The sequence below is a fragment of the Caretta caretta genome, chromosome 1 (assembly GCF_965140235.1).
Source record: "Caretta caretta isolate rCarCar2 chromosome 1, rCarCar1.hap1, whole genome shotgun sequence".
NCBI lineage: Eukaryota > Metazoa > Chordata > Testudines > Cheloniidae > Caretta > Caretta caretta.
Genome location: NC_134206.1, coordinates 161,335,543 through 161,354,417, shown reverse-complemented (window position 1 = coordinate 161,354,417; position 18,875 = coordinate 161,335,543). Strand labels below are relative to the sequence as shown.

The 18,875-nt window shown below is 43.9% G+C and overlaps 1 protein-coding gene across 4 annotated transcripts in view; it reads left to right on the top strand.

Annotated features, from left to right (window-relative positions):
- The window catches only part of SH3BGR (SH3 domain binding glutamate rich protein), a 51,166-nt gene that overhangs the window by 2,160 nt on the left and 30,131 nt on the right, over positions 1-18,875 (top strand). For all 4 annotated transcript variants that reach the window (XM_048866685.2, XM_048866694.2, XM_048866666.2 and 1 more), the window contains exon 2: positions 16,612-16,797. In XM_048866685.2, coding sequence (XP_048722642.1) covers positions 16,612-16,797 — 186 coding nt within the window. The remainder of the gene's footprint in view (positions 1-16,611; positions 16,798-18,875) is intronic.

Sequence of the window (18,875 nt, the reverse complement as noted above, 5' to 3'; positions counted from 1 at the left end):
TTAACTATTCCTTAACAAAATATTTTGCTTGAGTGATTTTCTAAGAAGTCATATTGTTCTTATTGTAGTATTACTATAGAGCAATAGGAATGGAAAGTGCCCTTTTTTATAAACTTTAAATATATATAGCATGAAACTCATCTCATACAGAGGGCCAGCACAAGGAACACACATTGCTTAAGTCCCACTTAAGCCTTATTTTGTAGCAGTCTTGTATTGTCCTTCTGTGAATTTTATCAATTCAGAATTTAAATTGTACTGGTATTACTGATGCAGCCTCCAGTTTGGCTGTTACTTCAAATGCTTCTTGTTTTGAAACAGAATAAAAACACGACTGGCCCAAACTCAAAAGGTGTAAGTCTGCGTAACTCAATTGTTGTATGTGGTGTTACAGTAGCTGTGTTGGTCCCAAGATATTAGAGAAACATGGTGGGTGAGGTAATATCTTTTACTGGACTAAATAAATTCTGTTGGTGAGAGAGACAGGCTTTCCAGCTGGACAGAGCAGAGCTCTTCCTCAGGTCTGGGAAAGGTGTCACAGCTAAATACAAGGCTGAACAGATAGGTTAGCATAAGTAGTTTGCACATATTTTAAAGGACAATTCAAGGTGAAGTGGTGTTAATGGGTGCTAACTGCTTATGCTAAAAGAAAAGGAGTACTTGTGGCACCTTAGAGACTAACCGTAAGGTGCTACAAGTACTCCTTTTCTTTTTGCGAATACAGACTAACACGGCTGTTACTCTGAAACCTGCTTATGCTAAATATTTATGTTCACCCTTGTATTTAGCTGTGATAATCTGAGTATCTTTCCCAGACCTGAGGAAGAGCTGTGTGTAGCCCAAAAGCTTGTTTCTCGCACCAACAGAAGCTGATCCAATACAAGATTTTACCGTGTCACCCGCCTTTTCTGTCTAGCTCAATTGTTGCTGTTTTAAAAATTACTCATATGGATCTTTATTTGCAATATGTTATTGACTTAGTAAAATATTTTCCCAAAGTGAGTCCAGTGAACCTGATTACATTTTGATGCCATAGACCAGATCCTCAGCTGGTGAAAATCAGTTAAGCTCTGGAGTGAAATCTATTGTATATATTTTTCCCTTACTAAATCTTTACATATTTTAAATACATTCTCTATTATAGATATCCTAATAGAAGCACTTAGTTGATGCAGAGCTATTCATTAAGGAAAGATGAAGATCAACACTTAATTTTAGCATCTAGATTTACCAGATGGTTGGCTTGAAAAAGTGATAACCATTGAAGTCATTTCCTAACTATCTCTTAAAGTGTTTAGAAATCCTGTAAGCTGATACATTTTCTTAAGAAGTACACTGCTGTATAATAAATAGAAAAGGGGGTTTCATTCTTAAGGAGAGAGAATACCATATCTCCTCCAATGTTCCTTACTGCCGTTCGTGGTTATGACACCTCCGAAATCTTTTTATGTCACTTTATAAGCTCTTGTTATATCTGACCTTTTTATGTGCTCACCTGCCTTCTAAGAATCAATTTGTAATTATAAAAGGAGATGAGTCAATGCACTTAGAAGTGCTCCTTGTGTCTACTGCCATGCAGAGTGCTTGCAGGATTGGGCCCATACCTTACATATTCTCAGTAAGTCCAATCATTTCCCTTCATAATAAGAGTGGCAGAGGGTGGGGTTCCTCTCTGCTGATCATCCTAGTCCCACACAAAAAGGGTTTGCTACTGTGAACAGAATCCCAGGGGGGGCATCTGAGGTCCCTCAGTTACGGTGAACTGCGAAGAATGGGGCTGACTAACCTCAAAGCTGGTGGATATTTCAATACTTACATTTACCGAGCCAGCACAAAACAGCTTCTTTATTACCTCACTAGTTGCCCAGAAACCAACAACACAGTTCCCTTACAGTAACCCAGCCTCAGGCCTCCATCCAGGTACCCAAGTCAAATGTGATGAAGATTTCTGAAAGTCTTATTTCATCAATTCCAAAGGATCAGACACATTACCTTCCAGGTTAATGGATATTCCCGATCTTAACCAAATACATGCTTACAGCCAATTCTTATTAACTAAACTAAAATTATTAAAAAAGAAAAGAGACAGAGTATGGTTAAAAGATCAATATACCGACAGACATGAGTTCAATTCTTGAATTTCAGATACACAGCAGAGATGGTGAGCTTTGTAGTTGCAAAGAGTTCTTTTAGAATTTAGTCCATAGGTTATAGTCCAATGTCCAATATCATATTCAGGGTGTTTGCCAATGAACTGGGACCTCAGTCTTGCAACTCAAACCACCCCTGATGAAGCTTACGCAGATCTGAGATGTCAGGATCAGGACCCAAAGGTCTTTTATATAGTTTTGGTTGACCATACAGTCATAGGTAAACAATAGTCTTTTGATGTAACCTCTTGTTTCCTAAGCACCACCTGTAATTACAGGTTTCAGAGGAACAGCCGTGTTAGTCTGTATTCGCAAAAAGAAAAGGAGTACTTGTGGCACCTTAGAGACTAACCAATTTATTTGAGCATGAGCTTTCGTGAGCCACAGCTGTGGCTCACGAAAGCTCATGCTCAAATAAATTGGTTAGTCTCTAAGGTGCCACAAGTACTCCTTTTCTTTTCACCTGTAATTAGTTACACAAATTAACATAGGGCAGTTTATCCATTAGGTAGTCTATTACAAACTTCAAAGAGAAATATAGACAATGACAGTATTTCACCCAAGATTCATCTAAATGTTAATATTCCCTTTTGATCTCTGAATTAATAGTTATAGTGACAGACAGGAACTGTCTGATTACATGGCTATCATCTAAGATACACACAATTAGTATCGCCTTTCATTCTTTAACAATAGAGGTTTGCATTTCAAAGTTCTAGCCTATCTAGCCTTGAAAGGCCTTAATTGTCATTTCTAACATGTCTCTACAGGCTGACTCTGGGTTAGTTAGCCTGCAAGATGCTTAATCCTTTCCAGCCATGTGTTACACTCTTTATAAGATTCGTTGCAAGTATATAACAGTGGTCACAATAATGATTTGCATGATTATATTTTAACTAGATAATTTCACAGCCACCTGTTTGTGTAGCATTGTAGGGCTTATGTTGGTGTGATACAGTTTCTGTAGACACTGTATTACTTACCTTGGCTGTCTTGTCAATTTCTCAGCAGGAACCCTGAAATTGACAAGTTTCACAATGGTAGCCATGTTTGTCTGTTTCAGCAAAAACAACAAGGAGTCCTTGTGGCACCTTAGAGACTAACACATTTATTTGGGCATAAGCTTTTGTGGGCTAGAACCCACTTCATCAGATGCATGGAGTGGAAAATACAGGAGCAGGTATAAATACATGAAAAGATGTGATTTGCCTTACCAAGTGTGAGGTCAGTCTAATGAGACAATTCAATTGACAGCAGGACACCAAGGGAGGAAAAATAACTTTTGAAGTGGTAATGAGTGTGGCCCATTTCAGACAGTTGACAAGAAGGTGTGAGTAAAGTAGGGGGAAATTAGTATTGGGGAAATTAGGTTTAGGTTTTGTAATGACCCAACCTCTCCCAGTCTTTATTCAGGCCTAATCTGATGGTGTCCAGTTTGCAAATTAATTCCAGTTCTGCAGTTTCACATTGGAGTCTGTTTTTGAAGATTTTTGGTTGAAGAATTGCCACTTGCAGGTCTGTTATTGAGTGACCAGGGAGATTGAAGTGTTCTCCTACTGCCAGCAATGCCCCTCTGCCATGTATATTGGCCAAACCGGACCGTCTCTATGCAAAAGAATAAATGGACACAAATCTGACATCAGGAATCATAACATTCAAAAACCAGTTGGAGAACACTTCAATCTCTATGGCCACTCAATAACAGACCTGAAAGTGGCAATTCTTCAGCAAAAAGTCAGAGTAAGAAGCCCAGGCGGCTTCCCCCACCTTGCTCAGTTGGGACCCTTGACCGTCTTGTCAATTTCATGGCTGAGTTGTGAAACTGACAAACCTGCCCAGCTCCTGGCAGGTAGTAGGGGGGGGTGGAAGAGCGGTGAGAAGTTGGGGCACCTGGACCCTGCTCTGCAGGGGCAAGAAGCCTGGGCGGCTTCTTCCCACTCCCAAAGGGAAAGGGGGAGCTGAGAGGGATGGGGGCAGCCTGCCAGGCATAGATGACTAGTGCCTCCCCATACTATGGGGGCACAAGCTATAGGGGAGAACACATGACTGACCCATGTGTATTCCCTGCCCAGTGACCCCTCCCACCCTGTGCCAAGCCTGGGGCTGCAGCGCTCTCCCTGCCCATTATCTGTTGGGGGGGGAAAGGGGAGCTGTCTGTCCTTCTCTCTTTGCGTCTCATCGCACACATTTGTCCGGCCACTCTCCCTGGCAGCTAGCTGGAGAGCGGCACGGAGCCGCTTCTGCCTGAGAGAGCCTGCTTTCATAAAATGTAGTTCATAAAATGTAAACAACATATTTAGGCTTTTAATTCTTGCTGACCCTGATAACAATTGTGTGTGTTAATGTTTGGCTTGGATAGTGTATATATCAGTCCACTGCATGGTTGCGGAGGAGGGGAGAGGAAAGAGGTCACATTGCAGGCACTTAGCCAGCTGAGGGCAAGTGAAGGCCTGTGTATTTGAAGTATTGAGCCCTTACACTTCAGTTTTACAATAACTCATCCATTCAGCAGGATTGTGCTGAATACAGAATAACTGTATTCTTTTACTTTGAAATACATGCCAGAGCACTAGTATCTGGGAGGGACGGGGTGGGTGAATTTGGCCAAATGTAGGCTTGAGCTCATATTGCAAACAGACAAACAGGATAGCATGCCGAGCCACAACAGAAGCAGCAATGTAATGAACATAAATAGTTCTCTGTCAGCCCATCAGAAAGATTGTTTTTATCGTGTCAGATCAGAGAACTGCATCAACTTTATTTGCCAGCTTTAATGCTGCTATAAACTTGCTGACCAGTTACCCTCTGCTGTTGCTGGACACCTATGGACAGTTGGTCAGTGGGTAAACTTTGGATGCCAGGGATATAGATGAAAATATTTTACTCCACAACAGATGAAACTACCAGTGATTGCCAGGATGCAGCAGCATCACTCACTCAAATGTGGACCAGCTGCCCACCTGTCAGGGGAGCTGGACCAAAACAGTGATGCTGCAACCCCGTGCACCGAGGGTAGGTCACAGTGCACAGAATAGGGAGCCAAGCCCAGCCAGACCCATGGACCAGAAGTCACTTCAACTGGGGCAGGCGGTCTGGGAGGTCAAAGTGGGATAGTCCTGTGAAACCTGGGACTGTTGGGAGCTATGTGTGAGATCAGATCCTGTGGGCCCCACCTTAGGTACCCCTTTAGATTGATCTATATAGAGCTTTCATGGAGCCCACCTTTGGCACAAAGAGAATGCACCCTGTATGGCTGATTTATCTGCACCATCCCCTCACCCACACAAGGGTGAAGGAGACTTCAGTAATGTACATGAGGGCCTTGAATGGGCCTTCCACAAGGACATAAATTTCACCATTTGAGTGCATGGAAGAGCAGTGTCTGAACAGAGCATGAGCATGATGATTTCATCATATCCCCCTTAATGTATTCTTCTTCTTTCCACCCCACATCCCCATCTCCCACTGTCTAACTCACCACACCCACATCTCACACCCCTACCCCCTCAGGCACCTCCTGAATGGAGAGGAGGACAGCAGGGACCCAACAGCTGAACAAAAATTGGCAATTGGTCCTGCTTTGAGCAGGGGGTTGGACTAGATGATTTCCTGAGGTCCCTTCCAACCCTGATATTCTATGATTCTAACTCCCAGTCCAATCCCCTCCAAGGGACTGGAGGAAAGGAGCTGTTGTTCCATCTATGAGTCGACTATCCATTCCTTGTCCCTACTGAGATGCAAGAGTGGTAAAGGGGTGGAGTCAGGCTTGCACTGGTGATGGAGAGGGATTGTTTACCTTAATCTGTACAGATGATAGCAAAAAGGGCATGCTATGTGTGAGCAGCATTTATTATTTATTATTATTATTTACTACTGTATTTTGGCATTTACTACTGGCACACAAAATAATAGGTGCAGTAGAGTTGCAAAATAGCATCTCAGGACTCAAATAATTTCACAGTCACTGCTTAAGTAAGCCCCACCACAGAGATAAGTGTTATCACTAAAGCCCTACTTCATGATATTGCAGAAACTGGGGATCCTGCAATATTTGTCTTCCTCTGCAATTTTGATTTTAATTAGCCTACTTTATACAGTCCACAATTTTGCATACATTTTGAGTATCCAATTAGTACTGCACTAACATTCAATGTAAAAGGCTAAAGTGACTGGACTCAATTTCTACAGCAGTTGTGTTAAGACATTTAGTCTTTTGAATTTTACATTGTACCTGTCATAAATATAAAGGGAAGGGTAACCACCTTTCTGTATACAGTGCTATAAAATCCCTCCTGGCCAGAGGCAACATCCTGTTAGCTATAAAGGGTTAAGAAGCTCAGCTAACCTGGCTGGCACCTGAGGTCCAATAAGGACCAATAAGGGAACAAGATACTTTCAGATCTTGCGGGGGGAAGGCTTTTGTTTGTGCTCTTTGTTTACATGTTGTTCTCTCTTGGGACTGAGAGAGGCCAGACAGAAATCCATCTTCTCCAACCCATCCTCATCCAAGTCTCCAATATTGCAACCAGTACAGGTAAGCCAGGCAAGGCAGATTAGTTTATCTTTTGGTTTATGTGAATTTTCCCTGTGTTAAGAGGGAGGTTTATTCCTGTTTTCTGTAACTTTAAGGTTTTGCCCAGGGGGGCATCCTCTGTGTTTTGAATCTGAATACCCTGTAAAGTATTTTCCATCCTGATTTTACAGAGGTGATTCTTTTACCTTTTCTTTAATTAAAATTCTTCTTTTAAGAACCTGATTGATTATTCATTGTTCTTAAGATCCAAGGGTTTGGGTCTGTGTTCACCTGTACAAATTGGTGAGGATTCTTATCAAGCCTTCCCCAGGAAAGGGTGTGTAGGGCTTGGGGGGATATTTTGGGGGGAAGATGTCTCCAAGTGGGCTCTTTCCCTGTTCTTTGTTTAACACGCTTGGTGGTGGCAGCATAGGGTTCAAGGACAAGGCAAAGTTTGTACCTTGGGGAAGTTTTTAACCTGAGCTGGTAAGAATAAGCTTAGGGGGTCTTTCATGCGGCTCCCCACATCTGTACCCTAGAGTTCAGAGTGGGGAAGGAACCCTGACAGTACCGGTCACTTTAAAAAACAAAACAAAAAAAAAAGAATGTAATATAGTTGCAGCAAAATGTCTGGTTATCAAAAAAATTAGCAGGCATAATATAACACTTAAGGGTTTATATCATTCCAGGATTTTTTAAAAAAACGAATAGGTGAACTCTGGCTTTTCCAAATTGCTGCTATTAATAAAAGTCCATTATTACTTTTCCATGATTTTTCATGTCTTGTCCTCAATTCAGCCGCAATTATTTGAAGATCATCCCGGGATTCAAGTAGGGCCTTAATGATTTTATAGCTGAGGCATAGAGCTGTTAAAGGTTACATGGGCAGGGATTGTTACTTTATCTAAGTACCCAATGCCTAGCACAATGGGGGCCCTGGTTGGGGTGCCTAAAGTTACTGCAATGCAAACAACAGATAACAGGTCTGGGGCAGAGATGAGAACAGAATTCCTATTTTCTGATTTCCATATTTTGTTCACCAATACAGTATAAGCTGTTATGATACTTTGTATGCCCTCAGTCCCGTGTATTGATACTAAAACACAGGCCAAGATTTTTATTCAGAACTGTTAGTACAATCGACTTTTACTGATACTTTTTAAAATCTGAAGCTGCCTCTGACCTGAGATAACATTAATGTGAGTCACACCTTTTACAACTATGTGTAACTAATGCATAATACAGTATTGACAGCTCCAGGCATTCAAAAATCATGACCCCCCACTAAGACCCCCCACTAAGTACCACACTGGCTTAAGAATCACCAGATATTAAAAAATAATAAACGTTGAGGTCCTTCCCCCACCTCTGGTTTCCTTTTTTAAATGTCTCTGTATTTGTTTTACTCTCTGTCCTAATATTGTTTGAGCTGAATGTTCTATCCCACTATACCTATGTGAGTCTGAAATTAGACAAACCTTGTTTACCCATATTTAAAGCCATAAACTAGGGAATGCTGGGTTGCAGTTCAACTGTCATTCCTCCTCACAAAGCTCTTGGAGCACTAGGTGATGTTGTGCCCTGTATACCATATGTGCTTAAATTCCTGTGCACAATGAGATGGGATAATGCTGGAATTAGAGCTGTCAGCAGTGTGTTTACTGGCTTTTATAGGATTAGGTATAAGCATTAGTATTGTTTGAATGTCTATTTTGTGTATGATTTATACAGATGTTCTCATGTTAATTTCTTTTGATGTGATGCCCTTGTGAGTGCCCAAGGCAACCCATCCTGTCATCAGAAAGTTTCCTTAAAAGAACTGTGCAGTTAAATGGCCTTTTTAAAAACGATCTCCTTTTAAAAACAAAACAAAACCACCTCTTAGACCTGGTCTACACTACACTGTTAGGTTGACGCAAGGCAGCTTTCATTGATCTAGCTGTGGATGTGTCTACACTTAAATTTTGCTCTCGCTGACTTAACTGGCCCACTACACCGACTTAATAACACCACCTCCCCGAGCAGCGTAGAGGCAAGGTCAGTGCAGTTAGGTCGATGCAGTGTCAGTGTAGACATTGTGTTACTTACATTGGTTGTTACTGGCCTCCAGGAGTTGTCCCACAATGCCCCACTCTCACTGGTCTGGTTACTGTCGTGAACTCTGCTGCCCAGGGGCCAGGCAGCCACTCCTCCCTTTAAAGCCCTGCAAATTTTTGAAATTCCTTTTCCTCATTGCCCCACTTGGCAAACACACCTAGCAGCTCTCCATTGTTGTCTGCAGCTGACCAAGCTGGCTCCATGCTGCAGATGAGCTTCTGCCTGGAGTACCCAAGAGGTGTTAAATCTCCTGGTTCTGTGGGGAGAAGAGGCTGGGCAGGCAGAGCGCTCTAATCCAGCTGTAGAAACGTCAACATGAACGAGCAGATTGGGCAGAGGATGCAGGAAAAGGGCCACAACAGGGACAAACAGCAGTGCTGTGTGAAAGCCAAGGAGCTGTGGCAGGCCTACCAGAAAGCCAGGCGGGCCAACAATCGATCTGGTGAGGAGCCGCAGACCTGTTGCTCTGACAAAGAGTTGCATGCCATCCTCGGCGGAGACCCCACCCTCACCCCTAAGAGCCCCGTGGATACTTCGGAGGAGCCTGAGTCACAGGCCTCCACCATGAACGGAGAGGAAGAGGAGGTGGACGAAGGAGAGGAGGAGAAGTATGGGGGACAGGCGACTAGGTGATCCAGCTGTGTAGTGAGCCAGGCCATGTTTTTGACTCCACTGCAGTCCAGCCAGTGCTGACAGTCAAGCATGGCCTAGCCTGATGCAAGGGAAGGAACCTCTGGTAAGTATGCTGTTTGCTTTGAAATTGCAGGAATGGAACCCCCAAAGTAGCAGGACACATCTGTTGATTTACTCTTTTGTACTTGTGCTAGGAGAGGCAGTGAAACAACCAGGAGAGGTAAGTTGCTATGTGCTTTTCATTCCCCTCTAGAGTTAGTCAGAGGGGCCACACAGAGCAGTTGTTTATGTGCACCGGGGTATCCCATGAATCCTCCGTAGAGATCTCGAAGTAACTCTCATGGAGGTATTTTGCAATTCTCTGCTGAAAGTTTCTAGGGAGGACTGCCTTATTTTTGCTGCTGTGGTAGTATACTTTCCCACACCACTCAGATTACGTCAGCCGACACCATTGCAGTGCACAGGCTAGCAGTGTATTGGCCTGGGTGGCATCAGGATGCCAGCACCGGCTGGGCTCTCTCTGTCTCTTTTACCCTCAGGAGTGAGATATTGGCTAAAATCACCACTGCCTGTGGAAAACGGTGTGAGTATTCAGTTCCACTGCCCTATACACATAGACTCGTGCCTGTGAGATATCCCCAACTATCCCTCATTTCCTTAATCTCTCCCCTTGACCTCCTGCTCCCCAGGCTCACCATGGCTCATGATGTGACTGGCGCTGTTCTGTATCAGTCTCAAGGAGAAGTGAGAATGTAGTGGTTACAACTTGTGTGGATCAAAGGGAGTGAGTTCAGTAGCCTAAGTTTCAATTTCTGTTGTGAATACACTGATAATGGTACCCTCTGTGTGTTGTATCTTCAGCTGCTGGTATTGTGGCCTTGAGGGTCTCTCCCTCCACACTTGTGGAATGCCTGAGCCAGGTCAGGAGGAGAAAGAAGAGGACTTGGGATGATATGCTCCAGGAGATGCTGCAAACCTGTGCTGCATTAGAGAATGAGACCAGAGCCTTGAGGATGACCCTTGCAGACAGTGTGGAGAAGGAAAGAGTAGAAAGGAGAAAAGTCTGGGAGCTCAAGCAGGATAAGACGAAGGAGGTGTACCAGATATAATGGGCTTCTGAGGCAGCAAACAGAGATGCTGCGGATCTGATAGACCTGTAGGTCCAAGAATCCCATGCTTGTCTCCCTCTGCAGCCCATAGACAACTCAATGTTGGAACCTCCTGACGCCCCCCCCTGCCCCCAACAACATTCCACGTGGCATCAGAGCCATGCACGAGCCTTACCCCTCCAACCCGGGAGACATTAAAGACAATCACAGCTCCATGTACACTGACCTGTGAAATACATGGCTGGTGTGCGTGTACCTGAAATAGAAATGACTGTTCTTTCCCTTTCATAAGTTCTGTTCACTTAATTTATTAAGTTTTATTAAGTTCTATATGTGCTTTTTTATTTGCCTGATTACAGAATAAAATTCTATTTTTTTGGAACATAATTCATTTTTATTAGTTTGCAACATATGCTGTCTGGTGCTGAGGAGGCCTGACACCCACCAAATCCTGTTACTTCATTTTGTCACAGAACCCATAACATTATTCACAGAAAATATTAATAGGTGCATCTGCATCTGCAATGCTATATTCCTACACACACAGCACTCACTGCAAGGTTCATATCAGGCTGTAAAAGCGCAAGGCCAGGTAGAGCACACTGCAGCAAGACACACTACTGTGGCTCACTATTAAAATGGTCATTCAAGGCCTCCCTGAACCATATAGCTCTGTGCTGAACTCTTCTTATAGCCCTTGCATCTGGCTGTTCATATTCACCAGACAGCCATTCCACCACCCAGCAAGAAACTTTCCCCCCCGTTGCTTCACAGATATTATGTAGGTCACAGCAGGAAGCTATAACCATTGGGATTTTTTTTTTACCGAGGGCTAATCTCGTAAGTAGACAATGCCAGCGACTGTTCAAACGACCAAAGGCAAATTCAACTGTCACTCTGCACTTGCAGAGCCTGTAATTGAAACGCTCCTTGGTGCTGTTGAGATGACAGGTGTATAGCTTCATGAGCCAGGGGAGTAAGGGGTAGGCTAGGTCTCTCCGGATCACTATTGGCATTCCAACATTCCCAATGGGAATGGTAATCTGCTGGCCGGGAAATGGTAATCTGCTGGCCGGGAAAGAAAGTTCCTGCTTGCAGCTTTCTGAAAGTTCTCTGTTCTTAAAGATGTGCATGTCATGCACCTTTCCTTACCCAGCCCACATTGATGTCAGTAAAACATCCCCAGTGATCCACCAGCGCTTGCATTACCATAGAAAAGTAGCCCTTTCTGTTGATGTACTCTGTGGCAAGGTGGTCTGGTGCTCAAATAGAGATAAGCATGCCATTTATTGCCCCACCACAGTTTGGGAATCCCATTGCTACAAAACCATCCACTGTGTCCGGCACACTGCCCAGAGTCACAGTCCTGTGTAGCAGCAGGTGATTAATGGCCCTGTACACTTACATCACAACAGCCCCACAGTGGATTTCCCAACTCCAAATTGATTTTTGACTGACCGGTAGTAATCTGGCATTGCAAGTTTCCATAGTGCAATCGCCGCTCGCTTCTCAACTGTAAATGCAGTTCTCATTTTGGTGTCCCTGTGCTGGAGGGCTCAGGCATTGGCGATGCATAGGGAGGCATGTGGGGTCAAGTGCACACCCTCCCCCCATTTCTTCTTGGTCTGCCAGGAGGGAGGGAGAGGGGCTCTGTCCTTCTGCTGCGCCTGCCTTCCAGCACACTCGGCCTCTGTCCTGGCAGCGAGGCCCAGGTGGGTAGCAGAGGGGGCAGGACCAATCACTTTTCACACTGGCAACTCTGGCTTCCTGTTCTGTGCAGCAGGGTGGCTGCCTGCGAGAGCCTGGCTTGGGAGGTTGTGCTTGGGCCCAGAACAGGCACTCCACCCTGTGCATTTGGTCTGTGAATGTCACCACCAACCTTTAATTGTTTCTTTCTATGTCCCACTGCAATCTAACCTCCAAGGAATTGTCATGTTATCCATGACTCCGCTTGCATCTCTGCAAATATTGCAGGATCAGATGGCCTGTGCTCACTATGCTCATCACAATAGTCAGAGCTGTGCAGGATGCATGTTTCTGCCAGCGATGGTGGACAGCAAGGAGGGATGAGCGAGTTGTGGGGATTTTGAAAAGAGGCATGAAATATTATGAGATGCAGATGAAATTATGGGATGGAGCACATAACTTTATGGGAAGTTGAACCCTTGCTCCCAGTCACTCCTGCATGACTCATTTTGGCCCCAGGAGGCATTGCGAAAACTTCCCAAAACACCCTGCGCTGGATGGTGATGAGTTGCACAGTGGGATAGCTATCTATGGTGCACTGTACTCTACACTGATACAAGCGCTCCTGGTCAGGACGCACACCACCTACACGAGAAGCGTAGTGTGGACACTCACAAGAGACAAAATAATTGTGGCGGCTCTTTGCCTACATAACTTAGGTCAACATAATTTTGTAGTGTAGACATGGTCTTAGACCAGTGGTTCTTAACCTTTACTGCAGCCTGCACCCCTTTGGTTCTCAAAATATGTTCTCGCACCCCTTATCAAAAATTGTTGAAGTAGGTCAGTTCTTTAAACCTAGATATTTCATAACTGTAGAATGAAAGAGAGAGAATTATATATTTATTTTAATTTCACAATAAAATTAAGAATCCATGAAAAATTACACACTTCTTTTAAGTTTACCAGCTCACTGACTCTTTTGCTGTTGCTTTTGTTCAATGAGGTTTGAGAAACGAGGAACTTTTTTTGAAATAGCCACACGCATGTCATCACTTGCATTTAGGTGGTTTCTGACCTTTGTTCTGATGTGTAAGAGTGATGAAAATCCTCTCTCACACACGTATGTAGTGGCAAATGGCACAAGGATCTCCAGTGCTGTCTTCGCCGGTTGTGGAAACGGTGCTAGTTGAGCACACGAGAAATGCTCAAGCTTCATTGTCTCAAACTCCATTCGGATTCGGCCATTGGCACGTAATTCAATGAGATCATCTTTCATCAAATCACTATCATTGATGGAATCCAGGTTAAAAAGAAATGGATCCAGTGTCCATTTCTTTGCCACATCAAGATCTCCAGTGGAAAAATATCCTTGGAAAGAGTCACTCAACTGTTGCAAATGGTTTGTCACTTCCGTTGTGATGGTCATTCCTTCATTTTCCAAAACAACTGTTTCTTCAAGAAAAGGAAAGTTAGTGAAATTTCTTTTCTCAACACGCTTTATCCAAACTGGAAGTATCTGAATAAAAGCAGATAACTTCTCTCTGGCTGTTACCGTGTTCATCCAGTTCCTTGCATAGATGTGTTGAGTTCATTTAGGTGTGTGAATACATTTGCCATGTACGCTAGGCAAAGGATAAACTCTCTATTTTCGAAGTCATCAACTAAATTACTGCTTTGGTTACAAAGAAACTGACTTATTTTTTCACGCATTTCAAAAATACGAGTAAGCATTCGGCCACGGGAAAGCCACCTCACTTCTGTATGGAAAAAAAGGACAATGTGCTCGGCACCAATTTCTTCGCAAAAAGCATGGAAGAGGCGACGATTTAGAGCACGTCCTCTGATGAAGTTTACCGTGCTCACCACAGTAGACAAAGTATCCTTCAATTTTGTAGGCAAAGTCTTTGCGGCACGTGCATGACAGTGCAACATACAATGTGTGATCATGATATGAAGTACTTCTTTCTTTACACAGGCAACAAATCCTGAATTTTTTCCTGGCATGGAAGGGGCACCATCGGTGCAAATTGATCCACACACGTCAAGCGTTATCCTATGCTCCAAAAAGAAGTCTTTGACGAGATTGAACACATCAATTACTTTCTTAGTTAATTGCAATGGTTCACAGAACAACAATTCTTCTAAGATTTCTTTCTCCTTTACGTACCGCACAAACACCAACAGCTGACTGTAGCCATCAACGTCAGTTGACTCGTAGAGCTGAATACCCACTTTAAGAGGACTAGCTTTGATATCTTTATAACATGCTGCAAGATATCCTGGCTCATCTCATGAATTCTAGAACGGATCACGCCATTTGACAAGGGAACTTGCTGAAGCTTCTTTTGTGCATCTGGTCCCAATACTATTTTTGCCATTTCCAATGCACAAGGTTTCACTAATTCCTCAGCTGCTGTATGAGGCTTCTTTTCCTTGGCACACAAATATGCAACTTGATAGGATGCTTGTAACAAGGGCTTCTCAAGTGACACAAACCCAAACGTCCTCAAGGTTCCGCTACGATCAAATCGTGCCCTCGTAGACGTCGGGGTGTCAATGTCATGTCCAGCAGCCGCACCGCCATGCTGTTTGTTGAAATGTTCAGACAGCTTCGATGGTTTGAGATTGGCGTTTGAAAATAACGAACTGCACAGTACACATTGTGGTCGTTGATTTCCATCCTTCTCTTTCGTACAAGTGAACCCGTAATGAACACAGTCGTCCTTCCATTTGCGTTTCTTCGACATGGCAAGGGTTACTGAAATGAAAAAAATATATAAATGGAGATACGGGAGCCCATACACTTTTTTAAATGCATATTAAATATATGTAAAATAGTTTTATGTTATTACTCACCACAAATAATAGTCCAGTAGGCACACAAAAATAGGGAAGTACTACCCAGAGATGTTGCGGAGTTTTGCTGTGGAAGTAAACTGTAACCAACGCGCTAACAGTTAGCGGCTAACTGAATTCAAACAAAGCCGCGGCCCTGCCACATCATCATCTGCGCATGAGTCAAGAAATACCCCGCAACGTGGCGGTACACTGTATTTTGTAGCAAGATAACTTCACTACAATTAGCTTAAAAACTTGAAAATAAATGTTTTGTTTGTATATTACATTAATCGTTTTACAAAACGTATAATGTTAATAAATACAGAGGTTTAATGAAACAAAGTAGCTGTACGTATGTGCCTGTGCTTAATTTGCGTTTTTGATGATTTGCCTCTTCTAAAAAAATCTGGCATGTCTCACACCCCCCGAAAGAGCACCCCAGGTTAACAACCACTGTCTTAGACTGATCAGTTGCATATTCACTTGTATGTTTTAAACACTTTGTATCAGTGTTTGCATCCCAAGTGTCTGTTTTAGCCCTTTTTGCAAAGCTAAGTTTTTGTCCCAAAATTGTACACATTGTCATTTTATTTCTGTCTTAGTAGAAATAAACACAGAGGGGTTTTCATTATTATTTTTAACAATAACGCTAATGAAAATGAGTCCTTTAATAAAATGTTCTGACTGTCTACTTCTTCTCCAGCTTTTCAGTCTGATTAGATTATAGACACATAGCAGTAAATTAAATTGCAGGCTTATTTCCTGTCTCATTGCTAAGATCTGAATTACATTGGCTAGGTGGCATTGTGGGTTTCAGTGGTCAAATGTTTCATTTCTGCAAATCAGCTTTCAAATCATCTGATGAGTCACAAGCAAAAATTACCTTGGTGGGATCATTCTAGTAACCATTTTGACATGTCATTAAATTCCCACATGGTTTAGCAAAAGTGGCAGTAAGAGAGACCCAGGTCTGGAACACAGATGTTGCTGGTCACAGATTAGGTGCATGTGATTAGCAGAACTCTGTGAGGAAGCATGCATGGTGCTTAAACTCAAACTCATGCCATTAGTCCCTGAATAGTGCAGGCCTCTCACCAAACAAACAGAAAATAATCATCAGAATTATAGCTGCAAACTAATGGCATATGCTGCAGGATTGGTTTCTGGGTTCCAATTGCTCAGAATATTAGAATAAAAATGTACAAGTGACATGTTTAAATTTTATCTGATACACAATGGAAGTTATGCCCTAACATTGTGTATACAACGCTTCTTGATGTTCCTGTAAAACCGCAAAGCACAGATTGAGTGGGGAAAGTTTCCAATACAGGAGCTAAGGAAACATTTTTCATCAAGCATCCTTAATTGTACCTGTGGCCTAAGTGTTAAGGGGCAGGCCCAAAAGAAAAGATTCCTGGCAGAATAAAATTTCATAAGTAAAGACTAGCTTAAAGGAATCTGTTCTATATTGGATAAAGCATCAAGTTTGATATAGCTGCATTGGTTCTTAATATAACGATTCTATTTTTTTAGTTTACATGAAAATAACAATTCTTGTTTTTTCCTTCTGTCTTCTAACTAGATTAAGAAGAAACAGCAAGAAGTAGTGGGCTTCTTAGAGGCCAACAAGATTGACTTTAAGCAAATGGACATAGCTGGTGACGAGGACAACAGGAAATGGATGAGAGAGAACGTCCCAGGTGAAAAGAAGCCACAAAATGGAATCCCCCTCCCTCCACAGATCTTCAATGAGGAGCAGTACTGTGGGGTGAGATGTCATTTGATATTTTCATAACTTTGCAGACATTCTTCCTTCAGGACATTTCACAAGTGCCCTAAATTCCACCACTCTTCAAATCATTTGAGATCCTCTTTCGAGCTAATAGATTTAGGAGATGTTTCTTTAGCCCAGAAGAGAAAATAGAGGGCCTGATTGTCCCCTTTCACAGAGACACCTACAGGGAGGGAAAACTTATTAGGGAAGCTCTGCTTGGTGAACTGCATGGAGTTTCCTAACTGTCCTCTGCAGAGACAGTGACTTGTGGGTTCAGTGAAGTACATGGAGTGTCAGCCTGCCACTCTTATGGGAGCTCCCTGGAAATCATGTGTTCCCTCCCACTTCACCACAGCCCCTGATATAGCATAGCTTATTCATGAGCTGTTCTTCTATTGGCTCCCTGCTCACACTCTACTTCTGCCCTATCTTGAGGGGGCTAAAGGGTGCTGAATGGGCAATACTGCAACTTCCACTGGGTAGTCAGGGGGCAAGACCCTAGAGAGCAACTGTCCCTTTCCCCAGTCCTGGTGTCCAGCTCTGCATCCTTTGGATTGACATGACCTCCTCCCACACATACAAAGCAAGCAAATAAATGTGGGATCCCCAGCAAATAAACCGGGAGTCCCACCCCTACGATGTTTGTGCAGAGGGGCACCACTGGAGCTCAGAGAGGAGGTGCAGGATGTTGCTTTCTTGGCTCTACTTCCTTCCTTCCAGCAACTTTGAGGCCTTTTCTGATATGATTTCTATTCCCTTTGTCCCCTTTGTGCCAAAGAGTGGGGTTTCATTAGTTTGTTTAGGCTCCGTGACTGTATCTGTAAATGCTTAATAGAGCTTTTTTTTTTTTTTCCGTATGGATATTTGTGAATAACACTCTCTCAGCACTCTCAGACAGCCCCTTAGGTCCCAGTCTGTACCTGGACTGAGCCGGGGAAGCTAATGATCCAACCATCGGACTAAATTTGGTGATGAATCCTGGTAACGTACCACCTGAGTCACATTGCATTTTTGCTACGAAGAAGCCCCTTTGGGCCTCATCCAGTGCTTGAAATGCTGTCATTGACTTTAATGAACATTGGATCAGGCTGTTAGTTATCATTAAGGCTCAGTGTTTGTCACGGAAGTCATGGATTTTATGACTTTTCCTGACCTCCGTGACTTCTGCAGTGGCTGGTGTGCCTGGCCCGGGGTCCGCCTGAGCAGCTTGGGCAGCCCCCAGGCCAGGTGCACTGGCTGCTATTGGGGCAGTCTTAGGCCCACCAGCAGGAATTTGGGCGTGGGGGGGGGGCTCAGGGCTGAGGATTGGGGTGTGGGGTGGTGCTTACCTGGAGAGGGGGGCTCCCCTCCCTCAGCTCCTAGCTCGACGTGCTGCCTCTGCCGGCAGGCACCGCCCCCACAGCTCCCATTGGCTGCAGTTCTCAGCCGATGGAAGCTGCAGAACCAGGGTTTGAGGCAGAGAGCAAGTAGCACGTGGAGCTCAGGAGCCAAGTAGGGAGCCTGCCCCAGCCTCACCAACCCTACCCCACAGAACCCAGGACACTTCCCTGCTCCCCCCAGCACCTGCAGCGCATCCCCGTTCCTCCCAGCACCCATGGCGCCCCCCCAGGGTAGGCCCCCCCAAGGACCCATGGCACCCCCCAGGCCACCCTTCCCCAGCACCTGTGGCACCTCCCCCCCCCGGTTCACACCCTCCCCAAACACCTGCAGTGCCCTCCCAGGCTGCGCCCCCCAGCACCTGCAGCACCCTGTGGGGCCGTGCCCCCCGAACACCCCCGGGGCCCTGCCTGGCTGTCCCCTGCACCTTCTCCCTTCTCATGTTTTAGTCAGGGGTATATAGTAAAAGTCATGGACAGATCACGGGCTGTGAATTTTTGTTTACTGCCCATGACTTTTACTAAAAATACCAGTGACTAAAACGTAGCCTTAGTTATCATCTCCTTGATGACATAAATAGATTGTACCATTAGAATTACCGAGGTAACAGAACTTAATAGAAAAAAGATATATTTACAAAATAGTCTACAATATACAAGATTGTAATTCTGAAAGAGGAATACAATTATTATTAT